Source organism: Sesamum indicum, linkage group LG3 (assembly GCF_000512975.1).
Source record: "Sesamum indicum cultivar Zhongzhi No. 13 linkage group LG3, S_indicum_v1.0, whole genome shotgun sequence".
NCBI classification, from domain to species: domain Eukaryota; kingdom Viridiplantae; phylum Streptophyta; class Magnoliopsida; order Lamiales; family Pedaliaceae; genus Sesamum; species Sesamum indicum.
This window is the reverse complement of record NC_026147.1, coordinates 22843378-22862291: the sequence shown is the minus strand read 5'-3', so window position 1 is coordinate 22862291 and position 18914 is coordinate 22843378. Positions and strand designations below refer to the sequence as shown.

Sequence of the window (18914 nt, the reverse complement as noted above, 5' to 3'; positions counted from 1 at the left end):
AGACCCGACCATTCGGCAAAACGATCCAGTCCTGCTTTAAAGATTCTTAGAGAGTTCATATCAGCACGGCAAAATAATATCACATCATCAGCAAATCCCAACTGAAAGACCCTGGCTGCCTCGCATTTTCAATGATAGGAAAATCCCTCCTCCTGATCAATCAACTGCAGGAAGCCCAAATGAAAGACTTCCATCACAAGTACAAAAAGGTAGGGTGATAAAGGGTCACCCTGCCGAAGTCCTCTGGCTCCTCGAAAGAATCCATGGGGCTTCCCATTTAGCCTAATAGAGAATGAAGGTGTTGTCACACACTCCTCAATCCACTTCACCAAAGTACTAGAGAACCCAAACATCTCCATAACTACTATCAGGAAGTCCCAATCCACTGTGTCATATGCCTTCCGGATGTCAACTTTCAGAGCACATCTAGGAGGTAGACGAGTCTGGTTATAACCCGTAAAGAGTTCCTGTGCTAGCATGATGTTATCTGGCACAAATGCCGCTTGGCATGGACTGATCAGTTTGTCCATTATCACACTCAGCCTTTGGACAATGAGCTTTGCAATGATCTTATAAAGCACATTACAGCATGCTATGGGTCGAAAATCACTAACCGTCATAGGGGAATGTACTTTTGGAAGGAGCGTCAACAGTGTCGTATTTATCTGCTTCAGAAGTCGGCCTGTACTAAAGAAGTCCAGTACTGCCGAAGTCACTTCCTGTCCAACAATAGGCCATGCTGCTTTGAAGAAGCCCGATGAGTATCCGTCCGGGCCTGGGGCCTTGTCCTCAGCAATGTCAAAAACCGCCTGTTTGACATCTGCTGGTGTGAACGGTAACAGTAAAGCGGTAGATTCCTCATTACTCAGAATGTGCCTAGCCCACGGTCTGAGAAATCGAATGTCAATAATTGTTCGTCGTTTATCTCCCCTAGCAGGTTTTGGTAATATATGACAAACTGATTAATAACTTCTTCTGGATCAGTGTGAGTGGATCCCTGGTCATCGTTGATCTGGAAGATCCTCCTTGATGATCTTCGTTGGGTAATCTTCCGAAAGAACACTCTGGAGCACTGATCACCTCCCTTCATCCATTGCATCTTCGCTCGCTGTTGTAAAATAATTTGCTCCAGTTTTGTTGCTTTAGCCAGTACGAGTCGACAACAGTGTTCTAGTTGTATGAATAGCTCATCTCGTCTTCTTGAGCTAACAAGAACTTGTGCTGCTTCAAGAAACCCTTTCGTCATTTGGACATTGTGCGATAGATCCCCTTCATTTTTCCTTTGCTCTCGGAATATTGGTTTCAATGCTTTGAGTTTGCGTGTCACAGCATACATAGACGTACCAACAATGTTATGTTTGCGCGGGATTCTATTAAGGTAATGTTCTGTGCTTAAGGACTAGAAGCGGATTCCTTTATAGAACTGAATGGAAGTCAAAGTACTACGCTCCTTCCTCAATGGATGTTAAAATGGGGTTGTTCTATCTATTTATTTCAAACTACCAGAGGCAGAGGGGGTTCGATTCCCGTTATTTAGCACTTTAAGCTGAAAAGAAAGAAATTGATGCAGAACTCTTTCAGACCCCTCCTTTCACTCATATCCATGGCAAATCCCTGATTCACTTCTCACTCCCGAGGAAAGCAGGGCACAGTGTGAGTGATATCTTTCTTTCGTTGAGGTTCGATGGTAATTGAAGCTGAAACCTACGCTCTTTCTTGTGTGTAATGAGTAGCTACTATTTAGAACGAATTCTTAACGATTTTTAACAACAACTCCTTTTATAAACTCTTCTTAAAAAACGTTAGGGCGGGGAACTGAGGAAGCTAAGCTGAAAAGGTGGAGCGAGAACTGGAAACCTGACTAGGTTCATCGATGCCCTCAAACCCGGTAGAAAGCCTTTCTTAGTGCTTAGCCTCTTTCTAAAGAAGAAGTTTTGGAAGCATTGAAGTCTATGAAGTCCTATAAAGTCTCCAATCCCGATGTCTCCATACCTCTTTGTGCTATGTATGGAAAAATTCTCACTTTTTCTTTTATTGACATGAAAGTGGGAAAGAAGGAATGGAAGCCGTATTCGCCAAGGCGACTGTCTCTCAAGCTAGAGTGGTGCGAAAGACTGTTAGAGAGTTTTGCTCATGTTCAAGGATGATGGTGAATTCACATAAATCAAAGCGTCAACCTTAGCGGCCTCTTACTTCAAGAAGGAGGAGGGAGCGACTGCGTACCATTTTCTAGAGCTAGGTTTGACAGATAATCTAGGCAAATACCTGGGCGCTTGTTCATGGCAGACTTTCTAAGGCCACATAGAGTTATATTATTGATAAGGCGCAGGTGGCGAGGTTCTGAAAGAAGGAAATCGAAGCTCTTAAACCTGGCGGGAAGGGCCACGTTAGTGCAATTCACAGTGACTGTGATTCCGATCTACTCAATGCAAACCTGCTGGCTCCTTTCTTCAATATGTGGGGCTGTTGACAAGCTTGCTAGATCCTTCCTTTGAGGTTCTGATAAAGAATTATGGGGTATTCACCTACTAAAAAAAAAGGGAAGCTATGACAAAACCAAAAGAAGAGGGTGGCCTAGGAATTCGAAAAGCAAGAGATAAGAATGTGTCTCTCATCGGCAAACTTGGATGGGATCTCGGGTCGGATAAGTTATGAGTAGAAGTGCTGCGGGGTAGATAGATGAGAAGTAATCAGGTAAAATTACCAGCTCCTGGGCATGCTTCCCCCATCCCCATATATGAAGTCAATTATCAAGGGTCTTGCTGCTATCCAAAATGGCTTCAAGTGAAGAATAAGTGATGGGTCTAAAATTCTGCTTTGGTATGACTGGTGGGCAACTGATGATATTCTGCTAAACCAAGTGGATCATATTATGCCTCTGGCGGGAAGGGCCACGTTAGTGCAATCCACAGTGACTGCGATTCCGATCTACTCAATGCAAACCTGCTGGCTCCTTTCTTCAATATGTGGGGCTGTTGACAAGCTTGCTAGATCCTTCCTTTGAGGTTCTGATAAAGAATTATGGGGTATTCACCTACTAAAAAAAAGGGAAGCTATGAAAAAACCAAAAGAAGAGGCACCGCCTAGGAATTCGAAAAGCAAGAGATAAGAATGTGTCTCTCATCGGCAAACTTGGATGGGATCTCGGGTCGGATAAGTTATGAGTAGAAGTGCTGTGGGGTAGATAGATGAGAAGTAATCAGGTAAAATTACCAGCTCCTGGGCATGCTTCCCCCATCCCCATATATGAAGTCAATTATCAAGGGTCTTGCTGCTATCCAGAATGGCTTCAAGTGAAGAATAAGTGATGGGTCTCAAATTCTGCTTTGGTATGACTGGTGGGCAACTGATGATATTCTGCTAAACCAAGTGGATCATATTATGCCTGATGAAGTTCATCTCCGGCTTTTTGATGTGATAAATGAGTATGGATACTAGTGGTACTTTATTTCTATTTAAGTAGGACTTTCTTCCAGCATTAAGAAAGAGCCCCGAAAGATCCATCAATAAGGTCTCCGTCAACATATCTATAGTAGACTAAGACTATTCGAGGTGCATTAATGGCTGTGGATTTTCTTCCTATTCAACTATATGCAACCTAAGCAGCTACTTTTGTCCGTGCATATCTGAAATCATGCTTTTCACAAGTTCGGTACGCTAGAGGGACATGTTCAAAGGCGCAATAAATGTAATCCTTAGCTCAGGAGTTTAGGGAGAAAGCCTATACTTGGATATATGATATTCTATTTTGATTTTGATGTGTCAAATAAAATAGGTGCCCTACTTGAGAGACAATCTTGTGCTCTCTAGTTAGCAGCACGTACCTGATAGCCGCTGTAAAAGGTCTATATTAGATAGCGGGAAAAGCAGAATGCATTTATTAGAGTGACCTTGAAGAAATAGAAAAAAGGAAAGAGTAGGCATTGGATAACTCTCTATACGAAGTTGGAGTTCTACGCTCAAAGACAAGACAGACGAATCCTACATAAGTATGTCGATTTTCATTCCTTGTCCACTCTTTTCCGACAAACTGCGATTAGGCAATCCTTTGTGGCGGATTCCAAGTAAGTTCAAATATTCCATTTAGAACTTGTCAATCCCCTTGGAGTCGTGCCACGGCCCTGTACACAAATGAGATCTATCGATTCTCGAGTCTAATTTCTGATTCTTGGAAGAAACTTATTTTCTACCAAGAAGTAGATTCAGAATTAAGATAAGGAATGACAAATATGAAAATAAGAGCTTCCGTTCATCAAATTTGTGAAAAATGTCGACTAATCCGTAGGCGGGGGCATAGTAATTTAATTTGTTCCAACCCGAGACATAAACAAAGACAAGGATAGTCAGACTCGCTAAAGGGCTCAATGTACAAATAAAGAATCTCTTTTGACATGAAATGGATATATCCATATATTTCTAACTCATACTTATGAGATGATACAATATGGCCAAAGCTATACCGAGAACTGAGTGCACGTAGAATACCAAAGGGAGTTATTCATGTTCAAGCAAGTTTCAATAATACCATTATCACAGTTACAGATGTCCGGGGTTGGGTGGTTTCCTGGTCCTCGGCCGGTACTTGTGGGGATTCAAGGGTACGAGAAGAGGGACACCCTTTGTCGCTCAAACTGCAGCAGCAAATGCTATTCGTAGAAGTGGTATACTATTCACTTTTGTACGGGATGTAACCCCTATGCCACATAATGGCTGTAGACCTCCGAAAAAAAGACGTGTGTAGAAATGAACAGTGAAGAAATTTCCAGAGAAACAAGAGAAATAAATAATTCAATCAAATAAAAAAAATATTTACTATGGTTCGAGAGAAATTAACAGTATCTACTCGGACACTACAGTGGAAGTGTGTTGAATCAAGAACAGACAGTAAACGTCTTTATTATGGGCGCTTTATTCTGTCTCCACTTATGAAAGGCCAAGCCGACACAATTGGCATTGCCATGCGAAGAGCTTTGCTTGGAGAAATAGAAGGAACATGTATCACACGTGTAAAATCTGAGAACGTCCCCCATGAAATTTCTACTATAACGGGTATTCAAGAATCGGTCCATGAAATTTTAATGAATTTGAAAGAAATTGTATTAAGTAATCTATATGGAACTTGTGACGCGTCTATTTGTGTCAAGGGTCCTGGATATGTAATTGCTCAAGATATCATCTTACCACCTTATGTAGAAATCATTGACAATGCACAGCATATAGCTAGCTTGACAGAACCAATTCATATTTCTATTGAAGATATCATCTTACCACCTTATGTAGAAATCATTGACAATGCACAGCATATAGCTAGCTTGACAGAACCAATTCATATTTCTATTGGATTAGAATCCGAGAGAAATCGCGGATATCTTATAAAAATGCCACATAACTTTCAAGATGGAAGTTCTCCTATAGATGCTGTATTCATGCATGTTCGAAATGTGAATCATAGTCTTCATTCCTATGGGAATGGGAATGAAAAACAAGAGATACTCTTTCTCGAAATATGGACAAATGGGAGTTTAACTCCGAAAGAAGCACTTCATGAAGCCTCCCGAAATTTTCTTGATTTATTTATTCCCTTTTTACATAAGGAAGAAGAAAACTTACCTTTAGAGGACAATCAACGCACGGTTCCTTTATCCCCTTTTACTTTTCACGATAAATTGGATAAACTCAGAAAAAACAAAAAGAAAATAGCATTGAAATCGATTTTTATTGATCAATCCGAATTGTCTCCCAGGGTCCATAATTGCCTCAAAAGGTCCATTTTATATACATTATTGGATTTGAATAACAGTCAAGAAGATCTTATGAAAATTGAACATTTTCGCCTAGAAGATAAGAAGATCTTATGAAAATTGAACATTTTCGCCTAGAAGATGTAAAAGAGATATTGGGCATTCTAGAAAAATATTTCGCAATTGATTTACCAAAAAAGAAGCTTTAAATCTATTGGATTTTTTTTCATGTTTTCATAAGATTCGCTGGCTGACGAATAAAAACCTTTCTTTCTCGTTCTGACTTGACACTAAAAGAAATGAATGAAAGAGATCCTACGGCCTACACTACAAACAGTCTTATAATGCCTGTTATGATGCTTGAATAGGGGACCCTAAGGTAAATAAGCACAAAGAGCAGCAGTAAATCGCCAGTTCTTTCAGTATTCGCGGTAAGCTATAGCTAGTATAAGAAAGTAAAGTAGTCACTTCCGGAGAGAATGAGTGCAGCAAGGAAAGAAGCCTATAAGCTATTAGATGCAAGCGAAGGACGAAAGGCAGCACAAATCTGAGGCTGAAGCCAGAAGCCGAATAGGACGGCACCGTCACCAGCAACCCCTAAGCAGCAAGCACGATTAAGGGATATAGCTATTAACCACTTTTCGTTAAAAAATAAAATCATCGCAAAAATGAAATCTCTTTATCCGAATGGGAATTGACAAAAGTCATTCGAGAGAGATTCTTTCAAGGACGACAAAAAGATCGGGAGTCTTCCTTTCCAGATCTCCAAAGGATGCTTTTCGCTTTAAACGAACAGGGCAAATCCGTGAGTTGTGCAAAAAGCCTCCGATATAATATTTCCTATTGGAATTGGAAAGAATGAAAATTCATTACTATTTTCTGCATATTTACTATACAAGTATGTTCCACTTTGGACTTGGTCATGCAAGGGATCCCCCCAGAAAACATAAAAAAGTGGATTCGCTCCCTCTGAACGGAAGGGCCCCCGTTATGTAGTTTTTTTCGCTGAATAAATGAGAGAGAGTGGGAGGGCAGGTCTCTTCTCATTGGGCCCGCTTGGATTATGGTTGGGGCACGCCCCACTGAGGTTTTCTTAAGAAAGAAGATCAGAATGCTATTCTCCGCTCATCCATTGGAGAGAGGAACAGCCCTAGCTGAGCTTTAACTCCTCGATTCAAGAAGAGTTCAAGGGTAGGAGGAGAATAAGAGGTTAGCAACATACGAACGTTTTCCAAGCGAGCCATGGGAGTCTAGGTTTTGCGAACTAGCCTGGACCGGAAAAGAAGCAAGCCTGTATAAAGGGTTAGGTCCAATCATTCTCCTCAATTGAAATCGGGCATAACCGTGGGGGATAGGACATAACTCCCGTTGTTTAAGGGTAAAAGGTTCATGAATAAGGTAGTTAGGAAAAAAGTTAGCCGGGGTTGGGAGGGGAAGAGCGAAAGGCTTAGAGCTTTTTTTCAAGCAGCCTACTCTGGGTTAACTATTGATTCAATAATTGCAACAAGAGCTTTTTCTTTCCTTTTTTTTTGGGTAAATGTAAATTTCATTAATAAAGAGTAATGGTACAGTACAACATGTGATCATCAAATGGTTTCTCCCTCAACCCAAGGGATACGCCATAATCTATACAATGCTCGTGTACTGACTGACGAAGCTAAATCAACACTAAGAATACTCTGCCTGACGTCATCTACGATTAGGATACTCAAAGTGGCCGGTGTCCGCTCAGTGTGTTCAAATCTCCTCAAGTTTCTCTCCCTCCATATGTGGTAGACACACGATGCAAGCAGTGTACGGTAAGCGCTATTAATAATGTGCTTACCTCTCCATTTCCGCATCGCCCATTCAATATCTGTTGCCCAATCCCTGTTGGGCCAGTGAAAACAAATCCATCTGCGAATCTCAAAGAGGCACTGACGACTAAATCTGCATCGGAAGAATAAATGTGAATGAGATTAGAGCAGTAGCGAAACCTAGCAGAGAAGGAGGAGAGAACCGGCAAACCAGAGAATCCTTCAACCATGGCGACTGCTCAATGGATATTGTCGATGAAAGAGGACGACATACGGATGATGTTGGCATCCGAAGTTCACCTAGGAACCAAGAACTGCGATTTTCAGATGGAGCGCTACGTCTTCAAGAGGCGTAATGATGGAATTTACATCATCAACGTTGGAAAAACATGGGAAAAGCTTCAGATGGCTGCTGGGTTATTGTTGCTATCGAGAATCCCCAGGACATCATTGTCCAGTCTGCCAGACCTTATGGTCAGAGGGCTGTCCTAAAGTTTGCACAATACACAGGTGCCCATGCGAGTGCAGGTCGTCACACCCCTAGAACATTCACCAACCAGCTGCAAACTTCTTTCAGTGAGCCAAGGCTGCTCATTCTTACTGACCCAAGAACTGATCACCAGCCTATTAAAGAAGCCGCACTATCCAACATCCCCACCATTGCCTTTTGCGATACTGATTCGCCAATGCGCTATGTTGATATTGGTATTCCAGCCAATAACAAGGGGAAGCACAACATTGGCTGCCTGTTCTGGCTCTTGGCCAGGATGGTGCTGCAGATGCGTGGCGTCATTGCTCCAGGACACAAATGGGATGTCATGGTTGATCTATTTTTCTACAGGGAGCCTGAGGAGTCCAAGGAACAACAAGAAGAGGAAGTTCCAGCTCTCCCAGACTATGCTGATTATTCTGCTGCTGCAATTGGTGCTGATTGGTCCAGTGGTCAAATCCCAGATGCCCAATGGACTCCTGATGTGGCTGGTGCAATTCAACCGGTTGCCAGTAGTTGGACAGCTGATGCAGGATACGGCCGCTGCCCCCCCAATGGCGGCTGCTCCTGCTGTAGATGTAGTGCCTGGTGTTGCTCCAAGTGGCTGGGAATGAATCAGATTCGCTTAAGTCCATGTGTTTTGAGCCTTTTACTTGTCGTGATCATCCCTCCATAAATTTTCTTATTGAAGCTCATGGACTATTTTTCTTGCCTATGTTGACTCCTTTGTAGCAAAGTTTTATAGGGTTTTGGCCAACATAAGAATTATATGGTTAATTTAGTCGAATTTTGCATTAAAAAAAAAATGTGAATGAGATTTCGTAGCTCCCTCATCGCACAATATGCATACCCCTAGGTGGGATAGCCATGATTTGTCCGTGGTAGGTAGTTTGCCGAGCATTGCGAGCCATAAGATGAATGAATGACGAGGAATCTTCAAGGAGCCCGAAAGTAGTGAAGACCATCCTAGTTTCGGCTCAGGGGGATCAAATAATCGATAGAGTGTCTGAGTAGTAGGTTGCCCTTCGTCACATCTCCATATCACCCGATCCTCACCTCCAAGAATATACGGTAGGTTATGTGTGATCTCCAAACATTCGAAGTCCGTGATGGTAGGCCATTGCCACTCTCCTGCCGAAATCACAGAACTGAGCTTAGCTGATTCTTCAAGTCTAAGATGGTGTGGACCACGAGGGAACCACTCAATAAGTGGACCCAAGTGATGCCACGGGTCCTGCCAAACAAAGAATCTACCTCAATTTCCAATCTGGTAATCCACGATAGAGCGAAGGACGAAGCCTGAGTATTTTCCGCCATCCCCAAGAACCTCCATGTTCACGGACAGTCCAAATTGATGTGTCCCGTAACCGGCCTTGGTAAAGCCACTAAACCCAGATGGATGTCCTCTCACACTGGATAATATCACATAATTTCTTGCTCATTAATGCGCGATTCAAGGACACTGGATAATATCACATAATTTCTTGCTCATTAATGCGCGATTCAAGGTAGAGATGTCCTTGAACCCAAATCCCCCCTCATCTGCTAGCCGACACACATCTTTCCAGGCTACCTTTGCGTAGCCGCTAGACGTTGTACCCTTCCATAGGAAGTTCCTCAACCTCTTCTCAATTTCTGTTTTTTTGGTAAATGTAAGTTTCATTAAGTAACAAAGTAGTACAATACAACAATGTGATCATCAGTTGGTTTCTCCCTCGACAGGCCAAGAGATACGCCATAGTCTATATAAGGCTCGTGTACTAACTGAACTTTTCAAAGTAATGCTATGGATCCGTTGTCTGATATCCTCAACTATCAACAAAGCAATGGTGCTATGTGTCCTTTCGGTGTGCTCGAATCGTCTCAAGTTTCGCTCCTTCCAAATGTGGTAAACACATGATGCTAAAAGTGCTCGATATGACATGTTAACAATGTGTTTACCTCTCCATCTTCGGGAAGCCCATGCAATGTCTGTTATCCAGTCTCTATTGGGCCAAGAAAATCGTACCATTCTCTGAATTGCAGTGAGGCATTATCGACTAAATCTGCACTGGAAGAATAAGTGGTCATGTGTTTCCGTTGCTCCCTCGTTGCACAGAGTACAAGGGCCCAGGTGGGCTAGCCATGGTTTGTCCGTCGTGGCTAACTTGCCAAGTATAGCAAGCCATAGGATGAATAAATGGCGTGGTATCTTAAGTGATCCCGAAAGTAGCGAAGACCAGCCTACTTTCGGTCCTAGTGGATCAAATAGTTTGTAAAGAGCCTGAGCGATAGGTTGTCCATGATCAAATCTCCAAACAATGCGGTCCTCCCCTCCATGGATTGTGGGTAATGCATGTGTAATCTCCAGACACTCAAAATCAGTGATAGGAGGCCAATGCCACTCTCCGCCACTGATCACCATACTGAGTTTAGCTGACTCCTCCAATCCGAGTAGTCTCGGTCCCCGTGGAAATGTGTCACTCAGAGGGCCAAGATAATGCCACGGGTCCTACCACAGATAAAATCTCATCCCATCACCAATCTGATAGTCCACCATAGGGCGGAGAAAAACCTGTAGCCTAAGAATTTTTTGCCATCCCCATGAGCCTCCATGCTCCTTAATCGTCCATATGGAAGTGTCTCGTAGCCGACCCTGGTAAAGCCATTCAATCCAAATCGAGGTTCTATCGCACCTAATAATATCACAAAGCTTCTTAGTCATTAATGCACGATTCAAGATGGAAATATCCTTGAGTCCTAATCCTCCCTCATCCTTCGGCCGGCATAAATCTTTCCAGGCTACCTTGGCGTAACCACTGGTTGTTGTCCCCTTCCACAAGAAAGTTCTCAGCTTCTTCTCAATTTCATTTGTAACTTTCTTTGGCAAGATGAACGCCGACGCCCAATATAAACTCAGTGACATGAGTACAGATTTAATAATTTGTACTCTACCAGCATATGAAATAGTCATACCCTCCCAGCCAGTAATATGTTTATCAATTTTCAATAATAAAGGACGACAATCAGCAATTGTTAATCGAGAAGATAAAAGAGGTAGTCCCAAATACCTCAATGGTAAGACTCCTTCTTGAAATCCGAGTGCTGCCAGCATCTCCTCGCGTAATCCTTGTGCTGAACGTGATATTATAAGCTGGCTTTTTTGCACGTTTAGTCTGAGCCCCGACCATTTAGCAAATCGATCCAATCCAGTATTACACTTAACCGTTGGACAATGAGTTTTGCGATAATCTTATACAACACATTACAGCAAGAAATCAGACGAAAGTCACCAATAGACATAGGGGAATGTACCTTTGGTATGAGTGCCAAAAGTGTTGTATTTATCTGCTTCAGGAGTTGGCCTGTATTAAAGAAATCCAGCACTGCCAAAGATACCTCCTGCCCCACTATAGTCCATGCGGCTTTGAAAAAACCCGATGAATACCCATCCGGCCCCGGTGCCTTGTCCTCTGCAATGTCAAAAACCGCCTGCTTGACATCGTCTATTGTGAATGGTAAGAGTAAAGAGTTAGCGTCCTCATCACTTATTATATGTCTAGCCCATGGTCGAAGGAAACGAAGGTCTATCACATCATGTCGTCGTTCCCCCCCGAGAAGATTCTGATAATACGTGACAAACTCATTGATTACTGCTCCTGGTTCTGTTTGAGTAGTTCCTTGATCATCATTGATTTGTAAGATTCTCCTTGCCGATCTTCTTTGAGATATCTTACGAAAGAACACCCAAGAGCATTGATCGCCCCCTTTCATCCACTGCATTTTTGCACGCTATTGAAGCATATTCTGCTCAAGTTTGACTGCTTTAGCTAGGACAGTCCGACACCAGTGTTCCAGCTGTAAGAATAGTTCCTCCTGTCTGTTTGAACTAACAAGTAACTGTGCCATCTCAAGAAACCCTTTAGCCAGCTGGACATTGTGCGATAAGTCCCATTTTTTTCTCCTCTGTTCTCTAAATACCGATTTTAATGCTTTGAGTTTCCTCGTTACCACATATATTGGGACTCCTATGATGTTATGCTGCCAGATCTGCTGCACACTGGGAATAAACTCTGGAGAAAGAGTGAGGTAATTATCAAAATGAAACATACCTCCAAATTGTTGTTGACTATCCCCATTAAGTATCAACGGTGAGTGATCTGAGGTTCGTGGGGTGAGACTAGTATAACTTGATGTCGGGAACCGAGCCATCCATCTATCATTAATCAGTATTCGGTCCAATCTTTTCCAAAGGTTCCGTGGATTAGTACTGCAGTTATGCCATGTATACCATTCTCCCTGCATGGGCAATGGTAGTAATCTTGCATTTTGAATGCAGCAATTAAACTCTTCCATTGCCATTCGAATATCACCCGATGCTCCACATACTTCACTCAGATCTCGCACCGCGTTGAAATCCCCTCCAATAAGCCACGGTACATCAACATTCTGCATGGCAATAGTCTCTAGAGCACCCCACAACTCCCTCCTGTCCGCCACCTCCGAAGCTCCATAAATCACAGTAAGGGCAACTGACTCATGTAGTGATCGTATAAAAACAAGGCACTGGATAAATTGGGTACCACATTCAACTACATCAACATCTAGGAAATTATCATCCCACGCAATCCATACCCAATTACCAACCAAACCATAATCCATAAACCATTTCCATTGTGGCAGTAAGAAAGATTGAATAGCAGCTACATTATTAAAACGAACTCGAGTTTCAAGAAGACCAAGAAACTGTAACCTGAACTCAGCAATAATGTCCTTCACAGCTAGCTGGTGGTCTCTTTTGTTCAGGCCACGAACATTCCATATTGCTGCATTCATCATGGATCACCAAGTAAGGGGCTGCTATGATTAGGACCCCGTGGTATCTCATCTGCATCATCAATTAAGTGTAGAGCATCAAACGTATTATATACGACAAGTTCCTTCCCCTTCTCCTCTCGACTCAATCTCCCGTCACAAATGAATATTCACGTCCATCTCTCTGTTTATCTATTCCTCGACATGGTGGTATTCTCTCCTTCTGATCCTGCACAGGTGGTGGTCTCGCAGGTCCCGTTTTAGGAATGTAAACGGTGACTGGAGGTTTAATAGGTCTGGATGATTTATGAATCTCACAATCCTTTGCAGAATATCCTAGCGTCAAACAACTGGTACATTTTGGAGGTATCCACTCATACTCCACATCAATTTTGCACGGTGTCTCTCCCCCTTCTTCATCAGGCGTCATAATGATAATATGTTTAGGTAAGTTGGAACTCACATCCAACATCACGCATACCCAAGCAAAGTCCAATCTCGTGCATGCTCTCGTTATTGCATCCGGATATAGGGGTTTGCCAATACCGCTGGCCGCCGTACTCAGGCCCTCCTCTGTCCATAATTCAACCGGCAGGTGTCCATTATTGCTGACATCATTGATGTCATCAGCAGTTACATCATGCATGACATCATCAACCACATCATGCATGACATCAGCGGATCCTCCCACATCATGCATGACATCATTTGACATGCCAGCCACAGATTTCTCCACGTCACTGCCAACTGGTTCCACGTCAGACTACTGTACTTCCGGCATCTCATCAGTCGTCGTCGGAGGCCATCTTTCCATCATCGGAATCTGCCCAGAATCCGGCGAAATCTGAATCTCCGGTGAAAAACTCAAACCTGTAATGGAATGACGCTGTTTCATCGTCCCCGCCTGTTTTCCGGTCAGAAGATTGCGTCGCGGCGGCAAGAGACAACGCCACAGGTTTGGGTTATGAACAGGCGACGGCGCAGCCCCATATCGTCGAAATCTACCGAATTTAGCTTCCCATCGGAGTTTAACATTATTGAGCGCTTCCATTGATGCCTCATCACCGTCCAAAACCTTATTCGCAAGTCTCAGAAATTCCTCAATATTAAAGTCAGCCGGCGAGCGATTTCCAGTGTGTCCGCCATTAACGGTTTTTAAAGGAGCGCCGTCAACAAACCCTAGATTCGATTTCTCATGAACAGTCGTCAAGTTTTGATTTTTTCCCATGGTTGTATCATTTCCATCTCTTTCAATCGTTTTGCAGCCATTTTTTGTCGGAAAAAACTCGTCATGTGTCAGTTTTTCCATTCGCGTCCGTTCATCTTCCTCGGCCGCATTGTTTTCAGAAAACCCTAGATATTTCTGTATTTCGACATCCTTCATTCTAGGGGCTAAATTCATGTTTTTCCACATCAGTAGTTCGTTTCCATTCTCTGTAATCTGTAGATCGTTTTCCCCAATCGTCTGTTTGACAGATCTGGTCGGATTTGTTTCATCTTCCAAATGTGATGTTTCGGTTACCTTGGCGGCGCAAAACCCTAACTCTGAAGGCGATGAATCAGCGTTCAACATCTCTCCTTTTCCGGCCAGAAATCCGTCTTTGCCCTCCTCAATACCATGCGAAGAAGGAATATTGTCTTCCTCCTCTAATCGTTCCATCAATGGCGCCTTCTCATCTTCCGCCTGAAAATCGCGCTGTTCGCCGGAAAAACAACCACGGCTGACTGTATTTCGCCGGCCACCATCACCGTCCACCTCCTCGCCGTCGGCCGGATCCCCCTCCTCATCGTCGGCCAGTGTTGTAGTGTTTAGGGCTTGTGTGTGTGTGTTTTGTGGTGTGCTAGTGTATGTGAGAGAAGATAGATATTTTGGAGAGTCCATTTTTTGAGAGGTTTTTGTTTTGCACGATTTTATTAAACCTCTTCTCAATTTCCTTGATAACTTTCTTAGGTAATATGAATGCAAATGCCCAGTATAAACTTAATGTCGAAAGCATGGATTTTGATGATTTGTACTCGCCCAGCATATCATAACGAAATCCCTTCCCATCCAGTAATGCGTGAATCAATTTTGGAAATATGAGGTTGACAGTCAGAGATAGACAGTCTAGAAGAGATTAAGGGGAGACCAAGATACCTCATTGGTAGGTGCCCCTCTTGGAATCCGAAAATCTCCAACCTCTGGGATTCTTGCAACGAATTGAACAGGACATGCAATTCACTTATCATTGGAAGTGTGAGAGTTCTAAGGTTTTTCAGATGGGATTTGCAGACGACCTCCTCTTACTGTGCAAAGCTGACTTAGACTCCATCAGAGTCTTCAAAGAGGGAGGACTGGTTTTTGCGGAGTTGTCGGGGCTTCGGCTGAATGTCCAAAAAAGTCACTTAATCATTTCACGTTCGGCTCAAAATTTGAAGGACCAGATGCTGGATATTTTGGGCTTTCAGGAGGGCCACCTTCCAATGAGGTACCTGGGTCTTCCCTTAATCTCGTCTAGGCTGACCATCTCTGATTGCCAACCGCTTATCTCAAAATTGATGCACGTATTAATGGATGGGAAGGGATTTCATTATCATATGCTGGGCGGGTTCAAATCATCAAATCTGTGCTTTCAGCATTGAGCTTATATTGGGCTTCTGCATTCATATTACCTAAGAAAGTCATCAGTGAAATTGAGAAGAGGTTGAGGACTTTCCTATGGAAGGGTACGACGTCTAGTGGGTACGCTAAGGTAGCCTGGAAAGATGTGTGTCGACCGATGGATGAGGGGGGACTTGGGTTCAAGGATATCTCCACCTTGAATCGCGCATTAATGAGCAAGAAACTATGTGATGTTATCCAGTGTGACAGGACATCTATATGGGTTCAGTGGCTCTACCAAGACCGATTACGTGAGAGATCGATTTGGACTATTCGTGAACATGGAGGTTCTTGGGGATGGCGAAAAATACTCAGGCTACGTCCTTTCCTTCGCGCTATCGTGGATTACCAGATTGGAAATGGAGACAGATTCTTTGTTTGGCAGGACCCGTGGCATCACTTGGGTCCACTTATCGAGCGATTCCCTCAAGGTCCCCGCCATCTTAGACTTGAAGAATCAGCAAAACTCAGCTTGGTGATTCCAGTAGGAGAATGGCAATGGCCTACCATCACTGACTTTGAATGTTTGGAAATCACACATAACCTACCGCTTATTTTCGGAGGAGAGGATCGGGTGGTGTGGAGATGTGACGAAGGGCAACCTACTACTCAGGCCCTCTACCGATTATTCACTCACCCCGAGCCGAAAGTAGGATGGTCTTCACTACTTTTGGGCTCCTTGAAGATTCCTCGCCATTCGTTCATCTTATGGCTAGCAATCCTTGGCAAACTACCTACCACGGACAAATCATGGCTATCTCACCTGGGGGTGTGCATACTGTGCGATGAGGGAGCTACGGAAACTCATCCACATTTATTCTTCCAATGCAGATTTAGTCGTCAGTGCCTTTATGAGATTCGCAGAAGGATTCGCTTTCACTGGCCCAATAGAGATTGGGCAACAGATATTGAATGGGCGACACGGAAATGGAGAGGGGAGCACATTATTAATAGAGCTTACCGTACACTACTGGCGGCGTGCGTCTACCACATATGGAAGGAGAGGGACTTGAGGAGGTTTGATCATACTGAGCGGACACCGGCCACATTGAGCATACTAATCATCAATGACGTCAGACAGAGGATTCTTAGCGTTGACTTAGCATCGTCAGTCAGTACACGAGCATTGTATAGATTATGGCGTATCCCTTGGGTAGAGGGAGAAACCAGTTGATAATCCCATGTTGTACCATGTTGTACTGTACCATTACTCTTTATTAATGAAATTTACATTTACCGACAATTCTTGAGCCGAACAAGAGATGATTAAGTGCCTTTTTTGAACATTCAGCCAAAGGCCTGACAACTCCGCAAACCATTCCAATCCCTCCTTGAATACTCTGATGGAGTCAAAGTCAGCTCTGCAGAAAAGTAGTAGGTCGTCGGCAAAACCCAACTGAAAAACCTTGGAACTCTCAACTGCAAATCCCAACTAAAAAACCCTCTCTAAAAAATTCTCTCTCTAAGAAAATGGACACTCCTAAAGCTCTATCTTCTCTTTCACACACTAATACACCACAAACACACACTATTCCGTCGGCCGGTGAGGTGGGAGACGTCGGCGAGGTGGGAGACGACGGCGAGTCGTCGGAGTATGATGCTGTTGAAGGGGAACCAAGGGAGACTATCGATGGATTTAATGGAGAAGAACCCCAACTCGCCATGGAAGAAGAAGACCCGGTCTCCACTGTTCCGGCGACCGAAGGCGACTCCCATCGCAACCCAAGGTCTGTGGAGGTGGAAGGATCATTGGTGATGAGAAATGGTGAAGAAATGGGCGGTGAACAGCCAGATCTGGAACTGAGGTCTCGCGCCGTCAACAATGGCGGAAATCTGTCTTCGTCTCCACACGACTTCAACTTGGAGGAGTTCCTCACTCTCGCGGACAAAGTTATCGACCATGGCGACTCACAGGCTATGGATGCTCTGAAGGATTTGAAACGACGATGGGAGGCTCGATTTGGGATTGGGAAGTCGCGGTTTTCGGCGGAAAGCTTGAATGTTGACGACCACCCGTTTGCTCGCGAGTTGAAACAGGCATGCCGGAGACGTACAACACCGGCGATGACGATACTAGGGACTGGAATGGCAGCAACGTTCCAGCGTCGACCGGCTGTGCGTGGGAGAATAATATCTTCTCCGCCGGCGACTTTGCACAGCAACAACGCAAACCAGATCTCGCCGGCGACTTACGTGAACCAGATCTAGCCGAGGACCGTTGGAATTCCGACGAAGGATGACTTGCACAATGTTGCTGACATGGACGCCTCGGTGGACAATGTTGGAGCTGATGTGGCGGGGCATGTGGGTGACATGGAGGCTTACTTGGAGCATACTGCTGACATCAGCCCTAGTAAGGCTGATATCATCACTGTTGCTAGGGCTGACATCAGAGATTACATTGATGCTGATGTCAGCAATGACACAGGCGCATCTAGGGTTGATGTCAGCGATTGCACTATCAAATCTAGGGCTGACATCATCGATGACACAAGCAAAGCTAGGGCTGACATCAGCGCTGACACATGCAAAAATAGGGCTGATGTCAGCAATTCTGTGGAAAGAAAATAGGCTATGCATGATGCTCCTGTTCAAACGGGATTGTACGTTAGAAATATCCCATTGCATGCATAACCGGAACCGACCATTGACGACAAAATATCGGTAAATGTAAATTTCATTAATAAAGAGTAATGGTACAGTACAACATGGTACAACATGGGATTATCAACTGGTTTCTCCCTCTACCCAAGGGATACGCCATAATCTATACAATGCTCGTGTACTGACTGACGATGCTAAGTCAACGCTAAGAATCCTCTGTCTGACGTCATTGATGATTAGTATGCTCAATGTGGCCGGTGTCCGCTCAGTATGATCAAATCTCCTCAAGTTCCTCCCCTTCCATATGTGGTAAACACACGCTGCCAGTAGTGTACGGTAAGCTCTATTAATAATGTGCTCCCCTCTCCATTTCCGTGTCGCCCATTCAATATCTGTTGCCCAATCTCTATTGGGCCAGTGAAAGCGAATCCTTCTGCGAATCTCATAAAGGCACTGACGACTAAATCTGCATTGGAAGAATAAATGTGGATGAGATTCCGTAGCTCCCTCATCGCACAGTATGCACACCCCCAGGTGGGATAGCCACGATTTGTCTGTGGTAGGAAGTTTGCCAAGGATTGCTAGCCATAAGATGAACGAATGGCGAGGAATCTTCAAGGAGCCCAAAAGTAGTGAAGACCATCCTACTTTCGGCTCGGGGTGAGTGAATTTAATGGGGCGAGAGGTCTACGCCAAGGAGACCCTTTATCTCCTTACCTCTTTGTGCTTGTCATGGAAATTCTACATTTGGAATTCTTACAACTTATTGAACAGGACATGCAATTCACCTACCATTGGAAGTGTGAGCCAGCTAGGGTATTCCAATTGGGTTTTGCAGATGATCTCCT

General features: G+C 43.9%; 2 protein-coding genes and 1 pseudogene across 2 annotated transcripts; 1 reads left to right on the top strand and 2 right to left on the bottom strand.

Moving 5' to 3' along the window:
- LOC105159298 lies at positions 7725-8820 on the top strand (annotated as a pseudogene).
- On the bottom strand, positions 11799-12842 carry LOC105159297. The gene has a single exon (XM_011076308.1). It carries the CDS (start codon positions 12840-12842, stop codon positions 11799-11801), a length of 1044 nt encoding a protein of 347 aa, XP_011074610.1.
- On the bottom strand, positions 12967-13536 carry LOC105159296. Its single transcript, XM_011076307.1, has one exon. The coding sequence runs from the start codon at positions 13534-13536 to the stop codon at positions 12967-12969; it is 570 nt and encodes a 189-aa protein (XP_011074609.1).